The sequence below is a fragment of the Oncorhynchus gorbuscha genome, linkage group LG11, assembly GCF_021184085.1.
Source record: "Oncorhynchus gorbuscha isolate QuinsamMale2020 ecotype Even-year linkage group LG11, OgorEven_v1.0, whole genome shotgun sequence".
Classification (NCBI taxonomy): domain Eukaryota; kingdom Metazoa; phylum Chordata; class Actinopteri; order Salmoniformes; family Salmonidae; genus Oncorhynchus; species Oncorhynchus gorbuscha.
In genome coordinates, this window is record NC_060183.1 from 62,925,731 (window position 1) to 62,946,947 (window position 21,217).

At 44.0% G+C, this 21,217-nt stretch overlaps 1 protein-coding gene and 1 long non-coding RNA gene across 2 annotated transcripts in view; both read right to left on the reverse strand.

Annotated features, from left to right (window-relative positions):
• Positions 1-1,228: 1,228 nt before the first annotated feature.
• The window catches only part of LOC124049087 (AP-3 complex subunit beta-1-like), a 76,396-nt gene continuing 56,407 nt past the window's right edge, over positions 1,229-21,217 (reverse strand). Inside the window, 5 exon segments of the mRNA XM_046370432.1 lie at positions 1,229-1,970; positions 13,237-13,375; positions 14,345-14,442; positions 15,051-15,135; positions 20,442-20,670. Coding sequence (XP_046226388.1) covers positions 1,823-1,970; positions 13,237-13,375; positions 14,345-14,442; positions 15,051-15,135; positions 20,442-20,670 — 699 coding nt within the window. The 3' untranslated portion in view covers positions 1,229-1,822.
• On the reverse strand, positions 18,726-20,432 carry LOC124049088. The gene is made up of 2 exons (XR_006841354.1): positions 20,013-20,432; positions 18,726-19,972 (listed from the first exon to the last, which is right to left on the reverse strand). It is a non-coding gene; the product is annotated as an uncharacterized LOC124049088 (long non-coding RNA).

Below are 21,217 nucleotides of genomic sequence, written 5' to 3' on the forward strand. Positions count from 1 at the left end.
TAATGCAAACATACATGACTTCAGTTCAGCCCAGTAAGCTACAAGTATGAAGCAGCAGGCCAGGACGTCTGTGTTGAGTAAAGTCTGATTTAGCAGCAGGCCAGGACGTCTGTGTTGAGTAAAGTCTGATTTAGCATCAGGCCAGGACGTCTGTGTTGAGTAAAGTCTGATTTAGCAGCAGGCCAGGACGTCTGTGTTGAGTAAAGTCTGATTTAGCATCAGGCCAGCACGTCTGTGTTGAGTAAAGTCTGATTTAGCATCAGGCCAGCACGTCTGTGTTGAGTAAAGTCTGATTTAGCATCAGGCCAGCACGTCTGTGTTGAGTAAAGTCTGATTTAGCATCAGGCCAGCACGTCTGTGTTGAGTAAAGTCTGATTTAGCAGCAGGCCAGCACGTCTGTGTTGAGTAAAGTCTGATTTAGCAGCACCCCAGCACGTCTGTGTTGAGTAAAGTCTGATTTAGCAGCAGGCCAACACGTCTGTGTTGAGTAAAGTCTGATTTAGCAGCAGGCCAGCACGTCTGTGTTGAGCAAAGTCTGATTTAGCATCAGACCATTCCTTCTCTAAATGGGACATAAAAACGTCAAGCCGGGAGTGTAAAAGCTCCAGATTTGTGTGTGTGCGTGTCAGACGAAGCTGTAAGTTACCGCTGCAGTAGGCCTTAACGGCTTGTGTCATAATGGCAGATAAAGCCGTTTCTATACACTGCCAGTTGCAGCTCTCGCTGTGTGTGTCTGAGAGGAGAAAATGGCAGAAGAAGTGGGTGTGAAAAAATATTTTGCGGTCTGTTGTAGTGATTGTCTATGGCTTGTCGGTGTGTGTGTGTGATGAACAGCTGGCAGGGGGAGTACGTGCGTAGGGAGAGGTGATGGATGATCTAACAGGTGTTCTCTATAGCCCTCAGAGACACCTCGCTTATGAGCTGGAAAACACAGCCAGACAAACCACAACACAAACACTGCACCCAAGACACAAACACACTATACTCTAACACAGCCAGACACAAAACACAGCACCCTAACCCAACACAACGCATCCTAACCCAACCCAACATTGCATCCTAGCCCAACACCCACATAGCCAACGCACCGAAACCCAAGACCCAGTTAGTCACACTGCACCACAACCCTACCCATAAACACACTGGAAAACAACCCGACACACTAACCAAACACACAAAGCACCACAATCAAGAGAGACTCATTCAAAACAACTGTCAACAACCATAATTCACGTTACAGTTTTAATATATTCAGTTCTTTTCACCAAAAGTGATACAGACCTCATTGAATGATGAACACATTTTTGGTTACCTGGTCTGGGGAGAGACACAGAGTCTCAGGTCTGGGGAGACACAGAGTCTCAGGTCTGGGGAGACACAGAGTCTCAGGTCTGGGGAGACACAGAGTCTCAGGTCTGGGGAGACACAGAGTCTCAGGTCTGGGGAGACACAGAGTCTCAGGTCTGGGGAGAAACAGAGTCTCAGGTCTAGGGAGAAACAAGAGTCCTGTTGAAATGAACATTGATGCTCATTGCTGACAATAGACTGTCACAGTGTAAAAAAATATGATGAGGTGTGTGTATGAGTGTGTACCATATGAGAGGATGTTTAAGCATGAGAGAAACCATATCAATCTCTTTGCCTGCATGTAAGTGTGTATTTGCGTGACAGAGAATGAAAGAGAAGAAGAAGAATTGAGATTGGGAGACAGAAATAAATGTTGTGTATGTGTGTTTTTGCATGCATGTGTATGAGACCTCTCCATGGCAGCTGTGCATTTCTCCCCGTGTTGGAGGACTAGGGCTAGGGGGCGATGTAGACTCTAGGCCAGGGCCAGTTTAAGGTCTCGGAGCAGCATGGAGCCCATGACACTCTTCTCTGTGTTGATGGTGATCAGGGCTGTAGACGACTCCCTCAGCTCCACCATCACCAGCACCACAGCTCCACTACTGGCCGTCTTACCAGCAAACCTACAGGGAACAGGATATACAAGAAACAGGGTTACAGGACTGACTGGATACAAGGTTACAGGTCTGACTGGATACAAGGTTACAGGTCTGACTGGATACAGGGTTACAGGTCTGACTGGATACAAGATACAGGGTTACAGGTCTGCCTGGATACAAGATACAGGGTTACAGGTCTGACTGGATACAAGATACAGGGTTACAGGACTGACTGGATACAAGATACAGGGTTACAGGTCTGACTGGATACAAGATACAGGGTTACAGGACTGACTGGATACAAGATACAGGGTTACAGGACTGACTGGATACAAGATACAGGGTTACAGGACTGACTGGATACAAGATGAAGGGTTACAGGACTGACTGGATACAAGATACAGGGTTACAGGACTGACTGGATACAAGATACAGGGTTACAGGACTGACTGGATACAAGATACAGGGTTACAGGACTGACTGGATACAAGATACAGGGTTACAGGACTGACTGGATACAAGATACAGGGTTACAGGACTGACTGGATACAAGATACAGGGTTACAGGACTGACTGGATACAAGATACAGGGTTACAGGACTGACTGGATACAAGATACAGGGTTACAGGACTGACTGTGGTCCTTCTGTAGCTCAGTTGGTAGAGCATGGCGCTTGTAACGCCAGGGTAGTGGGTTCGATCCCCGGGACCACCCATACGTAGAATGTATGCACACATGACTGTAAGTCGCTTTGGATAAAAGCGTCTGCTAAATGGCATATATTATTATATAAGATACAGGGTTACAGGACTGACTGGATACAAGATACAGGGTTACAGGACTGACTGGATACAAGATACAGGGTTACAGGACTGACTGGATACAAGATACAGGGTTACAGGACTGACTGGATACAAGATACAGGGTTACAGGACTGACTGGATACAAGATACAGGGTTACAGGACTGACTGGATACAAGATACAGGGTTACAGGTCTGACTGGATACAAGATACAGGGTTACAGGACTGACTGGATACAAGATACAGGGTTACAGGACTGACTGGATACAAGATACAGGGTTACAGGACTGACTGGATACAAGATACAGGGTTACAGGACTGACTGGATACAAGATACAGGGTTACAGGACTGACTGGATACAAGATACAGGGTTACAGGACTGACTGGATACAAGATACAGGGTTACAGGACTGACTGGATACAAGATACAGGGTTACAGGTCTGACTGGATACAAGATACAGGGTTACAGGACTGACTGGATACAAGATACAGGGTTACAGGACTGACTGGATACAAGATACAGGGTTACAGGACTGACTGGATACAAGATACAGGGTTACAGGTCTGACTGGATATACAGCGGCAAGAAAAATGATGTGAACCCTTTGGAAATACCTGGATTTCTGCATAAATTGTTCATAAAATTTGATCTGATCTTCATCTAGGTCACAACAATACACAAACACAGTTTGCTTAAACTAATAACACACAAACAATTATAGGTTTTCATATCTTTATTGAACACAGTGTAAAAATTCACAGTGCAGGGTGGAAAAAGTATGTGAACCCTTGGATTTAATAACTGGTTGACCCTCCTTTGGCAGCAATAACCTCAACCAAACGTTTTCTGTAGTTGTGGATCAACCTGCACAACAGTCAGGAGGAATTTTGGACCATTTCTCTCTACAAAACTGTTTCAGCAATATTCTTTGGATGTCTGGTGTGAACTGCTCTTGAGGTCATGCCACAGCATCTAAAATCGGGTTGAGGTCAGGACTCTGACTGGGCCACTCCAGAAGGCATATTTTCTTCTGTTGAAGCCATTCTGTTGTTGATTTACTTCAGCCTAACATTCTCCTGCAAAATGTCTTGATAAACTTGGAATTCATTTTTCCGTCGATGGACTGACTCCAGGCCGAGGCAGCAAAGCAGCCCCAAACCACGATGCTCCCTCCACCATACTTTACAGTTGGGATGAGGTTTTGATGTTGGTGTGTTGTGCATTTTTTCTCCACACAGTGTTGTGTGTTCCTTCCAAACAACTCAGCTGTAGTTTCATCTGTCCACAGAATATTTTGGCAGTAGTGCTGAAGAACATCCAGATGCACTTTTGCAAACTTCAGACATGCAGCAATGTTTTTTTTTTTGGACAGCAGTGGCTTCTTCCGTGGTGTCCTCCCATGAACACCCATCTTGTTAATTTTTTTAACGTATTGTAGACTCGTCAACAGAGATGTTAGCATGTTCCAGAGATTTCCGTCTTTAGCTGATACTATAGAATTCTTCTTAACCTCACTGAGCATTCTGCGCTGTGCTCTTGCATTCATCTTTGCAGGATGGCCACTCCTAAGGAGAGTAGCAACAGAGCTGAACGTTCTCCATTTATAGACATTTTGTCTTACCGTGGACTGATGAAGATCAAGGCTTTTAGAGATACTTTTGTAACCCTTTCCATCTTTATGCAAGTCAACAACAACTCTTAATCTTAGGTCTTCTGAAATCTTTTTTTGTTCGAGGGATGGTTCAGATCTGGCAATGCTTCTTGTGAATAGCAAACTCAAATTTTATGAGTGTTTTTTATAGGGCAAGGGAGCCCCAACCAACATCTCCAATCTCGTCTCATTGATTGGCCTCCAGGTTGGCTGACTCCAATTAGCTTTTGGAGAAGTCATTAGCCAAGGGGTTCACATACTTTTTACAACCTCCACTGTGAATGTGTAAATGATGTATTCAATATAGACAAGAAAAACACAATCATTTGTGTTTTATTAGTTTAAGCACACTATGTTTGTCTATTGTTGTGACTTAGATGAAGATCGGATCAAATTCGATGAGTTGTGAACAACTGTAGCATTTTGGCGTTATAATAAGGTTGGTAGCAACATGGAAATCGTTGTGGAAATCTGTTGCTGCTCAAGTCCACTACAAAATCCACAATGCAATGCTCTTTCTATGGGCTGGCTAGCTACACACAATAATAGCAAAGACAATATCAGCATGTAACAGAGCTAAACTCAGCAAAAAAAGAAAGGTCCTCTCACTGTCAACTGCATTTATTTTAAGCAAACTTAACATACGTAAATATTTGTATGAACATAACAATATTCAACAACAGACATAAACTGATCAAGTTCCACAGACATGTGACTAACAGAAATTGAATACATGTGTCCCTGAACAAAGGGGGGGGGGGTTAAAATCAAAAGTAACAGTCAGCATCTGGTGTGGCCACCAGCTACATTAACCTCTTGAAACTAGGGGGCACTATTTTCATTTTTGGAAAAATAACGCTCCCAATGTAAACGGGCTATTTTTCAGGACCAGATAATAGAATATGCATATAATTGACAGCTTAGGATAGAAAACACTCTAAAGTTTCCAAAACTGTAAAAATATTGTCTGTGAGTATAACAGAACTGATATTGCAGGCGAAAGCCTGAGAAAAATCCAATCAGGAAGTGACTCTTATTTAGAAACCTCTGCGTTCCTATGCGTCCCTATTGAGCAGTGAAAGGGATATCAACCAGATTCCTTTTTCTATGGCTTCCCTAATGTGTCTAGTGTAACAAGACAGTTTCAGACTTTTATTTTGAAAAATGAGCGTGAGTGACAACATTGCGTCAGTGGTCAGCTGGTGGCTCTCAGAGTGATATGTGCGTAATAGACAAATGCGGCCATTGTTTCTCTCGCTCCTACTAAGAAGCCAACTGACCCGGTTGATATATTATCAATTAGATATTTGAAAAACACCCTGAGGATTGATTATAAAAAACATTTAACATGTTTCAGTCAATATTATGGATGTAATTTGGAATATTTTTTGGCGTTGTCATGACTGCAATTTCCGGTCAATTTCTCAGCCAAACGTGAAGAACAAATGGAGCAATTTCGGCTACAAATATAATCTTTATGGAAAAAAGGAACATTTGCTGTCTAACTGGGAGTCCCGTGTGTGAAAACATCCAAAACTCATCAAAGGTAAACGATTTAATTTGATTCCTTTTCTGATTCGTGACCAAGCTGCCTGCTGCTAGCTAGGCATAATGCTATGCCAGGCTATCGATACATTTACACAAATGCTTGTCTTGCTTTGGCTGTAAAGCATAATTTCAAAATCTGAGATGACAGGGTGATTAACAAAAGGCTAAGCTGTGTTTCAATATATTTCACTTGTGATTTCATGAATATGAATATTTTCTAGTAATATTTTTTGTCCGTTGAGTTATGCTAATTAGTGTCAGTTGATGACAATTCTCCCGGATCCGGGAGTGGTAGTTCCAAGAGGTACTGCAGTGCATCTCCTCCTCATGGACTGCACCAGATTTGCCAGTTCTTGCTGTGAGATGTTACCCCACTCTTCCACCAAGGCACCAGAAAGTTCCCAGACATTTCTGGGAGGAATGACCCTGACCCTCACCCTCCGATCCAACAGGTCCCAGATGTGCTCAATGGGATTGAGATCTGGGCTCTTCACTGGCCATGGCAGAACACTGACATTCCTGACTTGCAGGAAATCAAGCACAGCACGAGCAGTATGGCTGGTGGCATTGTCATCCTGGAGGGTAATGTCAGTATGAGCCTGCAGGAAGGGTACCACATGAGGGAGGAGGATGTCTTCCCTGTAATGCACAGCGTTGCGATTGCCTACAATGACAACAAGCTCAGTCCGATGATGCTGTGACACACCGCCCAAAACCATGACGGACCCTCCACCTCCAAATCGATCCCGCTCCAGAGTACAGGCCTCTGTGTAATGGTCATTCCTTTGACGATAAACACGAATCCGTCCATCACCCCTGGTGAAACAAAACCACGAATCGTCAGTGAAGAGCACCTTTTGCCAGTCCTGTCTGGTCCAACGATGGTGGATTTGTGCCCATAGGTGAGATTGTTGCCGGTGATGTCTGGTGAGGACCTGCCTTACAACAGGCCTACAAGCCCTCAGTCCAGACTCTTTCAGCCTATTGCGGATAGTCTGAGCACTGATGGAGGGATTGTGAATTCCTGGTGTAACTCTGGCAGTTGTTGTTACCATCCTGTACCTGTCCTGCAGGTGTGATGTTCAGATGTACTGATCCTGTGCAGGTGTTGTTACACGTGGTCTGCCACTGCGAGGACGATCAGCTGTCCGTCCTGTCTCCCTGTAGCGCTGTCTTAGGCATCTCACAGTACGGACATTGTAATTGCCCTGGCCACATCTACAGTCCTCATGCCTCCTTGCACCATGCCTAAGGCATGTTCACACAGATGAGCAGGGACCCTGGGCATCTTTCTTTTTGTGTTTTTCAGTCAGTAGAAAGGCCTCTTTAGTGTCCTACGTTTTCATAACTGTGACCTTAATGGCCTAGTCTGTAAGCTGTTAGTGTCTCAATGACCGTTCCACTGGTTCATGTTCATTAATTGTTTATGGTTCATTGAACAAGCATGAGAAACAGTGTTTAAACCCTTTACAAGGGATTATTATGAATTATCTTTGAAAGACATTGTCCTGAAAAAGGGACTTTTTGTTGTTGTTGCGGAGTTTAGTTAGCTGTAAAATTGCCTAAACAAACTGTACTATCAATTTAGGAGTCTACAATCTCACCATGTTGGGACAGCAGGTAGCCTAGTGGTTAGAGCATTGGGCCAGTAACTGAAAGGTTGCTAGATTGAATCCCCGAGCTGACAAGGTAAAAATCGGTCGTTCTGCCCCTGAACAAGGCAGTTTCCCATGCTACGTCAATGGACCGCGCGGTGCATTCTGGGCAATTCTGGGACAAGGAGCGCTCTCCTTCAAGGAGTGAATGTTAGTCTATTGGGTGCTAGCTAAAAAAAAAAAACATTAGCATGAATTTAATCAACAAGAAGTACAACAAATATTTTCCGAAATGTGTGATAATTAACATGCTGTCTGTAGTATTGTATAGCTTTGGAATTGTGACATAATGTACTTTAGAGGAAAATAGACACATTTCTCGACATATAGACTCACTTTGAGAAGGGATTGCGTGGCGATTAGCTTAGCAATCACGTGACACAGCATGACAATGTGAATGCGATTGGTCAAAAGTCTGCTGGGTGGGGTGTTATATGTTCCTTATTTCATTGGATTCCCATCTCCTTTCTATAATATCTCTGGCAACTGCACCATGCAATGCACCCTGGACTAAAGTGACAGACAAACAGGAAAAATGTGCTAGACCATCTGTTAAGTTAGACATTTGTCGAGGTAGGAATATCGCAAAATTATGATCAATGGCTCATTCGTGAGAAGACATCCTTCCAAGTTATGACATCAGCCAGTATTGAAATCTGACATGTATGAGACGTTTTTGCGATCTAAATGTCGTATTCCTATTAACTTCTAGTGTAGTGAGAGCGACTTTATCACGGTGCTACGTCATATTGGCCGGATTTCTGCCTGCGTGAACGGCAATAATTCAGATACACATGACAACTGAAATTACCCAGGGAATCGATAGAACATCACTCAGAGATGCACAAAAACAATAACATTCGAAATGGCTGAAACTTTCCTTTAACACACCAAGCAGGCCCTCATAAATCCTCCATTAATACAATTCCCAAACACTACAAATCATGTAATTACCCAGCATTAGTGAGGGGGTGTCGGAGAGAGGGAGAGACAGAGAGATAGCCAGTCTATTATCCAGCTGACTAAAAAGCCATTAAGGAGGAGACACACTCCTTTTGTCAATCAAACATTCACCCCCTTTCCCCAGAGAGAGCAATAGAGTGTGTGTGGGGGGACTCTCCCTCCCCCAGGAGAATTCTCAGCAGCCCGGTTTCCTAGGATACCAGCCCCACAGACAGGGGGACTAAAATGGGGCACACATGGTGCCCATTGAGGGTGCTAACAAGAGCCAGGCAGCGGGCCTGACCCGGGGTGACCCAACCCCTCTTTAGGGTGACAGGCCTGTGCTGGGCCCCCTTCTCCCTCTTCCCTGTCCCCTCTGGTGCCCCACGTGGCTGACAGGCTGACACCACCCAGCCATCTGCCTCCGTTTAGCACTACATCCCTGGGACAAAGGCCCCCCGTGGACCCCTGGTTAGGCCTGACAAATACCCCACAAAGACCCGCTCTTAGAACTGACAAGCAGCCCTCCCTCAGGCCTGACAATAACTCAGTGAAGAGGAGAGGAGCCCCCCACAGCAGATAGAGAAGGATCAGAGCATGTTAGGAACAGGCCTGCAGACAGGACCAGGGGCCACTGGGCTGGCTATGTCTCTGGGTACAGCTAAACACCACCACCACCACCAACTAACACCCTATGGGATAGGGAGGAGGACACACACGCACACGCACACACGCACACGTGTCTGGTTGTGCCTCTGGGGAGCAGCTAAATTACCATCAACAGAGGAGAGGGAGTTTATCAGGCAGCTCTCAGTCCTCTCAGACTTAATTAAAATATTAGCCACTTCAACAGGACACACTCCACTGAAAACACCACTAATCCCTCTCTCTTTCATTCTACCCCTCCACTCTTTCATTCTACCCCTCCACTCTTTCATTCTACCCCTCCACTCTTTCATTCTACCCCTCCACTCTTTCATTCTACCCCTCCACTCTTTCCTTTTCTCTTCTCGTTTAGCAATTGTGTAGGCCTAAATGTCATTTTTCAAATATACCAATCTAACGACGCCAATCTAAAAGCTCCGGCTACCAAAAACAGAGCTTTAGATATGGTTAAAAAAACTGCACAAACGATCATTTTAAAAGCCCTACCCAGCCACTGTGTCCTGTGCTATAACCTCTTTCCACGTAAGCTGCCTGAGGTGTGTGGTCACTGTGGCTTTATGATTTTAGGGACGGGGGGTATCTCTCGCTCTCTCTTCAGGCCAGAAAACAGTATGTTTGATTTGTCAGTGGTTGGTGTGCTTTAAGTGTCTCTCTGTGGGTGTTACTTCCGTGTACAGGTCTGTCTGGTTGGTGCATGGTAAAACATTTTATCCTATAGTTCTGAGCTGTAGGCATCTGGGCAGGATTCTCCCTGGTTCTGATTTCACACCGAGAACTAGAGACGACACACTGAGGTGACACCCCCCACACACACACACATCATGAAAAAAACAAAACGTAACGGTGCACAGTGAAGTCCCGAGGAGCATCCATTTACAAACCAGACGTGAGCCCAACTACACACACACACACACACACACACACACACACACACACACACACACACACACACACACACACACACACACACACACACACACACACACACACACACACACACACACACACACACACACACACACACACAGTAGGGGTGATAGTGGTCCTAACCAGGTCATTGGTATGCCCATGCTCTCCCCAGGCAGGCATGAGAGGGGCTAAACACTGGATTAATTGCAGCGTATGAAAAGAAAAGCAAACGATAACCCCCGGACTTAGAGAGGAGGGATTGGCATCGATCGGCAGACTGCTGCTAAGCATCACTCTCCAATTATGTGCGATTCTCCTCAGTGGAAAGAGCCTCTCCCTGATGCCATCTGCCTCCAGTACACCTCCAACACCCCACCATGCAAACACTAAGTGGGCTTCACCTTTACATTCAACCCCAGGCTGGGTCAGGAAGAACAAGGATCAGTCTGCCACCCACCACAACCCACTGGCTGTACGAGAGACGTTACTGGATTGGATTTATGTAGAGCTTTTCCAGCACTTTACATTATATGAATACTCAAACAAAAATTCCAGAAAAACATTCAAGCAAACATTTGAAGTAAACGTATGACTGGGCCGACATATAGCGGCTGCCTGGTAGACAACACTAACAGGCCCTGGCTGGTTAAAGCCATTAATGCAGCAGCATGCACCCAGCAACCCCACACTGAGCTGAGCTTAACTGGCCTTCACTGGCCATGTGGTCAGATGAGTGTCCAAAACCAAGTGTCCTTCAGCAGGGTGGTCAGATCAGACCAGCTACAGCCAGATGGGTACTGTTATTAACTCCTATTAGAGAGCAGTACATTTCCCAGAACACCGCCATACGGACACTGAGTGACCACACTGCAGCCCATATGGACACTGATGACCACTAGAGAGAGGGAGATCGAGGTGTGTCTGTGTTGACCACTACACAACAGGGGGAGATGAAGGGATAAAGAACACTTCACAAGGACAGTATACAGATGTGTTAACTAATGCTGAGTTGGGGATTGGGAAGAGAGAAGACTCAAACACAGACATTGTTAGCAGTGTTATTGGATATGTTCATAACCATTGCTACTACTGTTATTATTTGGTGGCACATTCAACAATAAAGCTCACAAACCCTCTAAAAACAGAATAATAAAAAATAAATAAAAGCGCTTTGGGCTGCAATTTGTTTGTATTATAGGTGATAATCAAATAATGATTTTTACGAGTAATAAAGTTATGGGATAAAATACTGAACATCCTCATTAATTTAAGACTAATAGGACAAAAAGCATATTTGCATTTAACTCCATTTCGGTCATCACCAAATGGAAATACAATTGGATATATAAATATGTTATATTGAAGCAAAGTAAACATACAGCTTAAAATTCCCAAGGTGCACTTTTAAAAATGAAGGTCTCTAACCAACCAATGCATACAAATACGATCACATTTGCTTTCAAACGGAGTGAAAAATAGAGCAGATTTATTCTATTCCCCCTGTTTAGACACAAACAAGAACAGCTTTTTCTACATTTGCTTTTCTGCTTGATTTATTGCCAGCCTCCTTTCCATCAATCTATTGGGCTGTGTTGAGGTGGTTAGGTTTTCCTCTGTTAGTAAGGGCAGCTTGTAGAGTAGCAGTGCTGCACCCTGCTGGTGATGAACAGGACTGCATGGCTGAGAGGGAGAAGAGGTGCATTATACACCCATGTACACACGCGCACAAACCAAAGATAAGGAAGAATGCTAGCTGCATATCGGGTTAAATTATTCTAATAGCCACAATATCAAATGTAATATAGTATTGTGGCTAATACCACCACACAATATAAACGTGATACCATGTAAGATCATCACTTCAAGGCTGAACCCTGACCTCCAGGGAGAGCGCCTCATTTGTGTGCTGGTGCCCAGGCAGGAGAAGCCTGTCCCTAGGGAGGAGGAGAGGGGGTCCTAGTGGAGTTCACCTCCATCACAGTAACATTAATGCAGTGTGACCTCCACAATGAGCTCTCAGTGTGTGTCTCCCCTCACATCGATCCTTCCTGTGTGCATTTATGTCAACACTGGTCTGTGTGTGTGTGTGTGTGTGTGTGTGTGTGTGTGTGTGTGAGAGAAAGAGTGTGCACTAGTAGTTGTGCAGCATCAATATAACCCCACCTATGAGATACCTCTTCGGTAATTTCAGATCTGAAGAAAACCGTGGACGGCTCCACCTAACGTAACTTCCAGTACACCTATCTGACTCCTTTAGATGTGCAGAAGGGGAGGCAGCTAGCCCAGGGGTTGTCTTTGGACCAGGTCCATGTCATCATTGCGAGACCAGAGGAGAGCGTGTCGTCATTAAAGGACAGTGAGGAGAGTGTAGCTTCCTCCCCAGCCGTCAGCCAGCCAGGCAGCAGAGAGAGATTGATAGCCCAGAGTCATTTGTCCTATTGGTTATTCTAAATGAAGTATGGGCTTATTGGAGGCAGGCCTCTCCCACCGGCTAACATTGATTTCCACTCACTCTCCTCCACTCCTCCTAGCTCCCTGTAACCTTGTGCTATTGTCTCATTCCTCCTCTTTCTTTTTCCTTCTCTCCATCTCTCCCCCTTCGTTTTTCTATCCCCTTCTGTTTATCCCCCGTCCTCCCTCTCTCCCCCTAAGATCCCTTATTTTCAGACAGTTGGATAGACAGGGAGGGAGGTAGAGACAAAGTAAAAGAAGGACAAAGTGGGAGACAGATGGAAAGATAGGAGAGACAGAAAGAGGGACAAAGAGGAAGTGAAAGAGAGACAGGTGAGGAAACGGAGAGAGAGAGCAGGAGAGAGAGAGATGGAGGGGTAATTATCCGTCAGGTGTGTGTGTGTGCGTGACGGAGAAGGAAGCTCATTAGCACACCCTGTGTACACCAATTACACAGCAAGACTTCACACACCGTTCTCTAGGCATTCCCCTGGCAGAACCATCTCAGGCAGGGACACACACAGATAGTGCACAGCAGAGCCGAAAACACACACACACACGCGTTTGTTTTACTATTGTTGTGGGGACCAAACAATTAATTCCCATTCAAAATGCCAATTGCTAACCTTAAATAGCCACACAAAAAACAAAAATACACACACCTGTGGACGTTGTCTTGACTGGATGGAACCACTCCCAGGTTGGCCACGGTTGCCACTAGTCTGCTGATTGGTTGGCTGGTCATGTTCTCTGCTGCCATGGTGATGGTTGCCGAGCTCTCGTTCATGCCCAGAAGTTTACCTGATTGGGTGAGGAACAGTTTAGTGAAATGATGCACTCACATCACATCTAGAGGTTGCTTTGCAGGTGCGCTGGAGAATACTATTCATTGACTGCACTCAATACCCAGTGACACACAGCCAGCACACTCTCCTCATTCTGACAGATGACAGGAAATGAAAATAGTGCTTGAGAGCTTGACTGTGCGGAAGATGAAGAAAGAAAGTGCACCTAACATGCCAGAAATGGTTTTTAATGAGGACTGGAGTGAATGGCATAGGGAGGCATGGAGGCAGGTTAGAGTGAGTGGGGTGTGTGTGTGCGTGGGGGGGGGGGGGGGGGGGGGCACACACTACTCCATTCAGGTCAAAATAACAAATCTGTTTAAAGGCCACCTAAAGAGAAGGAAAGTTGTTCAGTTGAAAGAATCTTCTTTAAAAGAGAGGGGTGGGTTAAATCTAGCCTTTGTCTCCTCTTCTCCCTGATTGCTGTGAGGAGTAGAGATCAGAATACAAATCTAGTGAATGAAGATTCATTAATGAATTAACCAGACGAGGAAGGCATTAGTAGACACTTAGAGAAGAGTGGTGGCCTACATACCACATTCTCTCAACAGCTCTCCTCTGTGTGTGTATGTGAGAGTGTGTGTTTACAAGATATTTCAGCTACTCTTGGAGGACCATTGAAGTTGAATGGAAAATGTATCTTTATTATGACACATTTCTGCATTAAAGCCTCCATAAAAAGCAGGTCTGTATTATTGGCATCACTTATGAAGCCATTAACAACAAACTGCCTTTGTTGCTGCTTTGACTGGTCTGACTACAGCACACGGCTCAGTAGCACTTTAAAAAAAAAGTGACTTATCCTAAACACCATGAAATACAGAGTGATTGGTCATTTTGATGATAATGTAGATAATGTTTAGTCTGACTGTGTAAGATAATGATTAGGATATTTTTTTGTAGTTAACGCTGTATGAAATCTCACCTTGCTCCTTGCGGAAGTCCAGTTCGGTCATGGTGATGGGCAGGAGGAGTTCCCCTATGGCAGGCTGGATGGACACACTGAAATGGTCCTCCTTCGTACTGATGGACAAACAGGACAACAGTGAGTGTTGAAGGGGCACAACTATGTTACTGTGTTATGTTTCTGTCTGTGTGTTTTATAGTACTGTAGTGTTTTGCGATATACCTAATAACAAAATCAAGCTACTGGTAATGCTAAAGAAATTGAAATTAGGGATGTGTGTATGTGAAATTTTCTCTGTTCTGATTGCCATACAAAACAAACTGGGTGATTGGCATTTTGGCACGGATTGATTTGCTCTGTACCCCCAAAAATTCTGATCAGCCTATTGATCAGCGAACGGTGCAGAGCAGAAAGGTGGTGGCATAGACTACTGTTCTTTTCTGCTCTGGGAAGTCAGAGCAGAGTTCATTAATGAGGGGAATAATTGTTATCTCTGAAACAGGATCAATGGCGGGTGATGCCTCACCTGGGAGTCAGGTCAGAAAGGAGAGGAGGAAGAGGAGGGGTAGAGAAGAGATAACAGACCGGAAAGGGGGAGTTTTCTTCTACAGCTAGAGGAAAAGCAAGTTAGGGATAGGAGGAAGAGGAAGAAGAAGAGGAGGGAGAAGAGGAAGAGAGCCATAGCTGTTTCAGCCTCACTGTGTATAAAGACAGGGTATCTTACCACAGCTGGAAGTTGGCTGCTTGTGTTGAGTCGTTGAAGTCGACGCCGATGAAAACAGTCACTGAGGCCTCTGGCTCCAGACACTCTGAGAACAGAGAAGAGGAGGATGAGAGGAGTGAGTGAAAAGGGCAGAGGGGGAGGGAGAGGGCAGAGGGGGAGGGCAGAGGGGAGGGGGAGGGCAGAGGGGGAGGGAGAGGGCAGAGGGGGAGGGAGAGGGCAGAAGAAGAAAGGGAAGAGAGGAGAGGAAGAAAGGAGTGAGTGACCAAAACAGATAGCGAGGGAGTGGTCAAAGGAAGAAGACAGGAGAGGAAGAGAGTGACAAGGGAGGGGGCAGAATGAGAGAGAGAGGAGCATTAGAGTGGAACAGACAGACAGGCATGCAGACAGACACTACTTGTGTTTTCTACTTCACAAAGCCAGGCCACTGCGTGTGAGAAATCCATCTTTCAATCTCATCCTCCGCAACAATGAGACCGAAAAAGAATAGCCTATTTCCAAAACAACAGGTTTGTCAAAGAGAACATCAGGGTCTGAAGAGAGAGTGAAGGAGAGGAAAAGAGAGAGACAGAGGGAGGGAGGAGATGGCTATGTATAAAGTAGGACAAGAGATAGGGATGAGGAATGAAGAGGGAGAGAAGGAGAAAGACATGGAGCAGAGAGATCTGTGAGGTAGATAAAGTGAGAAGGATGAGGGAGAAATAGGAGACAGATGGACAGAGTCATCCTCTATGCTCTCCTGAGCAGCCCTGTGTTTCTCTGTGGAGTGGAGGTGTTTTAGCGTGGAACTCTGTTTCACCAAGAGGAGAGGACCCTGGACACCAGAGGACAGACACTGAAAACAGAGACATCAAACACTCCTCTTCTCAACACTCCTGCCTTAAAGGTGCTTTATGTCACCCCTCTTTCTCTCTTCCTTTTCCATCTCTAACTTCTTCCCTCGCTCATCTCCCTCTTTCTCTCTTCCTTTTCCATCTCTAACTTCTTCCCTCGCTCATCTCTCTTCCTCTCTTCCTTTTCCATCTCTAACTTCTTCCCTCCCTCGCTCATCTCACTCTTTTCTCCTCCTCATCCCCCTCTACATTTTAGTTTTGAGAGGAAGTTGGACTTTACTACAGTAGATGAATAGATGTAGATGCAGGTGTGGAAGCGCCAGATATGTTGAAACACATTGTGAGCCATGCTACTGTAGGAACAGTGCTCCGTATCATTTATTTTTAAGACATTGTGATAGAGTAAGGTATTTCTTCCGCATTCACTTTCTTCTGCTCAATTTGAAAACCGACTCCACACACACACACACACACACACACACACACACACACACACACACACACACACACACACACACACACACACACACACACACACACACACACACACACACACACACACACACACACACACACACACACACACACACACACACACACACACACACACACACACACACACACACGCTCCAAACTCAATCGATCCCAATTACCCAGTGTTTGGCAGCCTGAGTTCCTTCAATGCCCAATCAATCCACAGCCAATTGAAGATTTTAACGTGCTTGGGCGCACACCACTTTTCTATTTTCATCTCTTCTTTTGCTTTTCTTTGATGTCTGCAGGGAGAGTTGGCCCAGAGGTGTGTGTGTTATGAATGGAGATATTCTCTAATCAATATGGCCTCCCAGGGATTATGTGGATTAATACGCACACTCTCAGCTATAGAAGATTATAATAGAAAACAAGGTCTTTATGGTTTCCTCTCATATAGGCTTATAGTCCTCCATAGTATAATGACCTACTAATACAGGGTCTGGAGTGACCAACAGAGAACTTATTTTAAAATGTCATGGAACATAAGAGGCCTCATATAGAATTGTAAGAACGAGAGGTCATACCTGTATGTGCAAATGAATTTGTTTTACATTAAAATCATTAGGTCCTGGATGGCAGTGTAATGCAGGGTAGTTAAGGCCTTTCCCTCGAGATGACATAATACGTAACCGGGCTCATTGTAATGGCGGGAATTGAATTAATGGAAGGAGTCAAACATGTGGTTTTCATATGTGTGATACCGCTCCATATATTCCATTCCAGCCATTACATTGAGCTTGTCCTATATACACAGTGTACAAAACATTAAAAACACAGTCGTCGTAATATTGAGTTACATCTACACTGATTGAAGTGGATTTGTGACATCAGTAAGGAATCATAGCTTTCATCTGGTCAGTCTCATTGAAAGAGCTGATGTTCTTAATGTTTTGTACACTCCGTGTTCATCCTCGATTTATTCCACATTTTGTGGGATTAAGATGGATTTAATAGTCATTTTTTAAATCAACGATCTACACAAAATGTCATGGCAAAGTCGAAGAAAAATTCTAACATTTGTAAAAGAATATCATGAAAAATAAAACACGTTGATTAGATAAATATTCCACACTGAGTCAATCAATAAATGTTAGAGTCACCGTTGGCAGCGATTACAGCTGTAAATCAAGAGCTTCCCACACGTGGATTGTGTAACATTTTCTCATTATTCTTTTCAAAATTCTTCAAGCTCAGTCAAATTGGTTGATGATCATTGCTAGACAACCATTTTCAGGTCATAGATTTAAGTCAAAACTGTAACCCGGCCAGTCAGGACCATTCACTGTCTTCTTGGTAAACAACTCCAATGTAGTTTTGGCATTGTTTTTTAGGTTGTTGTCCTGCTGAAAGGTTCCTGGTGGAAAGCAGGTTTTCCTCTAAGATGCCTGTGCTTGGCTCCATTCCGAATATGTTTTATCCTGAAAACTCCCCAGTCCTTAACGATTGATTACAAACACACCCATAACATAACGCAGCCACCACTATGCTTAAACATTTAGAGAATGGTACTCAGTAATGTGTCGTATTGGATTTCCTTCAAACACAACACTTTGTATTCAGGACTAAAAGTTAATTGCTTTGCCACATTTTTTGCAGTATTACTTTAGTGACTTGTTACAAACAGGATACATGTTTTGGAATATTTTTATTCTGTACAGGCTTCCTTGTTTTCACTCTGTCATTTAGGTTAGTATTGTGGATTAACTTCAATGTTGTTGATCCATCCTCAGTTTTCTCCAATCACAGCCATTAAACTATGTAACTGTTTTAAAGTCACCATTGGCCTCATGGTGAAATCCCTGAGTTGTTTCCTTCCTCTCCGGCAAGTGAGTTAGGAAGTAAACCTATATCTTTGTAATGACTGGGTGTATTAATACACCATCCAAAGTGTAATTAAAAACTTCACCATGCTCAAAGGGGATTTTCCATGTCTGTTTTGATTTTCACCAACCTACCAATAGGTGCCCTTCTTTGCGAGGCATTGGAAAACCTCCCTGGTCTTTGCGGTTGAATCTGTGTTTAAAAATTCACCGCTCGACTGAGGACCTTACAGATAATTGTATGTGTGGGGTACAGAGATGAAGTAGTCATAAAAAAATGGATGATAAAAACTATTATTGCACACAGAGTGAGTCCATGCAACTTATTCTGTGACTTGTTAAGCAAATGTTTACTTGTGATATCAGCTTCTTGGTATGCCACACCTGTCAGGTGAATGGATTGGATTATCTTGGCAAAGGAGAAATGCTCACTAACAGGGATGTAAACACATTTGTACACAATTTTAGAAAAATACATTTTTATGCGTATGGAACATTTCGGGGAATTTTATTTCAGCTCATGAAACCAACACTTTACACGTTGCGTTTATATTTTTGTTCAGTGCAAAAGTATGTGGACACCTGCTCGTCCAACATCCCAAAATCAAGGGCAATAATATGGAATTAGTCCAGCTTTACTCCTCTGACAGCCTACACTCTTCTGGGAAGGCTTTCCATTATATGTTGGAACATTGCTGCGGGGACTTGCTTCCATTCAGCCATAAGAGCATTAGTGAGGTCAGGCACTGATGTTGTGTGATTAGGCCTGGCTCGCAGTCGGCGTTCCAGTTCATCCCAAAGGTGTTTGATGAATTTGAGGTCAGGGCTCTGTGCAGGCCAGTCAAGTTCTTCCACACCAATCTCAACATTTCTGTATGGACCTCGTTTTGTGCACGGGGTCATAGTCATGCTGTAACCAGAAAGGGCCTTCCCCAAATTGTTCCCACAAAGTTGGAAGCACAGAATCGTCTAGAATGTCATTGTATGCTGTAGATTTAAGATTTCCCTTCACTGGAACTAAGGGTCCTAGCCAGAACCATGAAAAATAGTCCCAGACCATTAATCCTCATCCACCAAACTTTACAGTGGACACACAATTTTTACGCACTATGAGTTTCAACACTCGGCGGTCCCGTTCTATAAGCTTGTGTGGCCACCAACGCTGAGCTGTTGTTGCTCCTAGACGTTTCCACTTCACAATAACAGCACTTACATTTGCCCGGGGCAGTTCTAGCAGGGAAGAAATTTGACGAACTGTCTTGTTGGAAAGGTGGCATCCTATGACGGGGCCATGTGGAAATGTTCAGTTTTGGCATTCTACTGACAATGTTTATCCATGGAGATTGGATGGCTGTGTGCTGGATTTTATACACCTGTCAGCAATGGGTGTGGCTGTAATAGCCAAATCTACTAATTTGAAGGGGTGTCCACATACTTGGTCAGGTAGTGTATTATGTTATCTAACTCACCTATAGTATGTATATACTACCTCAATCAGCCTGACTAACCGGTGTCTGTATGTAGCCTCGCTACTTTTATAGCCTTGCTACTGTACATAGCCTGTCTTTTTACTGTTGTTTTATTTCTTTACTTACCTATTGTTCACCTAATACCTTTTTTGCACTATTGGTTAGAACCTGTAAGTTAGCATTTCACTGTAAAGTCTACACCTGTTGTATTCGGTGCACGTGACAAATAAACTTTGATTTAAAGCAGTGTATTATGTTATCTAACTCACCTATAGTATTGAAGCAGTGTATTATTGTTATCTAACCCACCTATAGTATTGAAGCAGTGTATTATGTTATCTAACCCACCTATAGTATTGAAGCAGTGTATTATGTTATGTAACCCACCTATATTATTGAAGCAGTGTATTATGTTATCTAACTCACCTATAGTATTGAAGCAGTGTATTATGTTATCTAACTCACCTATAGTATTGAAGCAGTGTATTATGTTATCTAACTCACCTATAGTATTGAAGCAGTGTATTATGTTATCTAACCCACCTATAGTATTGAAGCAGTGTATTATGTTATCTAACCCACCTATAGTATTGAAGCAGTGTATTATGTTATGTAACCCACCTATAGTATTGAAGCAGTGTATTATGTTACCTAACTCACCTATAGTATTGAAGCAGTGTATTATGTTATCTAACCCACCTAAATTATTGAAGCAGTGTATTATGTTATCTAACCCACCTATAGTATTGAAGCAGTGTATGTTGAGTCCTGTGGGGCTCCTGTCTCCAATGTGGATCTGTTCCAGAGGGTGGTCTGTGGTGTTGGTCAGGCTGATCTGGACTGAGACCATGGTGGGCTGGTAGAGACAGGGCTGTCTGGGGAACTGGTACTGGGCTGACAGACCTTTACCTGTCATATGGTGCAGCAGGTCATGGCTCTTCTCTGGGACAAACACTGGACCGCTCAACTGGAGAGGAAAGGCGAGAGAGAGGGGACAGAGCTGAGTAAACAGGGATACACACAGAGTGGACCAATGAGAATATGAGAAGGTCTGAAGAACAGAATGTTGGATGATAACATTGACAAATATGGTCTTTGTATGTTGTTGTTTGGTGACGTAGGTCCAGCTCTCTTCATTAAATATCTACTTAACATAGGCTACTCCACTTACGACTGCAGGATAACTGAGGTTTTGTTGACAACGTATGCCTAGCTCTGTTCGTTAACTATTAACCATTCTTCCTGGAAAAAGGCCCATTTCAGCCATGTCCTAGAAAAGTGCCATATAAACCCAATGTATTATTATTATTATTATTCCTATACAGTATGTCCCCAATCAAGCAGGTTAGTAGTGAGTGGGTGGGCTAGTCTGACGCGGCTCCATGGCAGGCTGATGGACTGCTCTGCCCTAATGAATGGGAACACTAGAGGACTGCTCTGGGCCTAGCCTGCCATTCAGCTTTCTATTAACAGAGCTTTTACCTTTTCAATAGCAGGAACTGTAATTACCATAG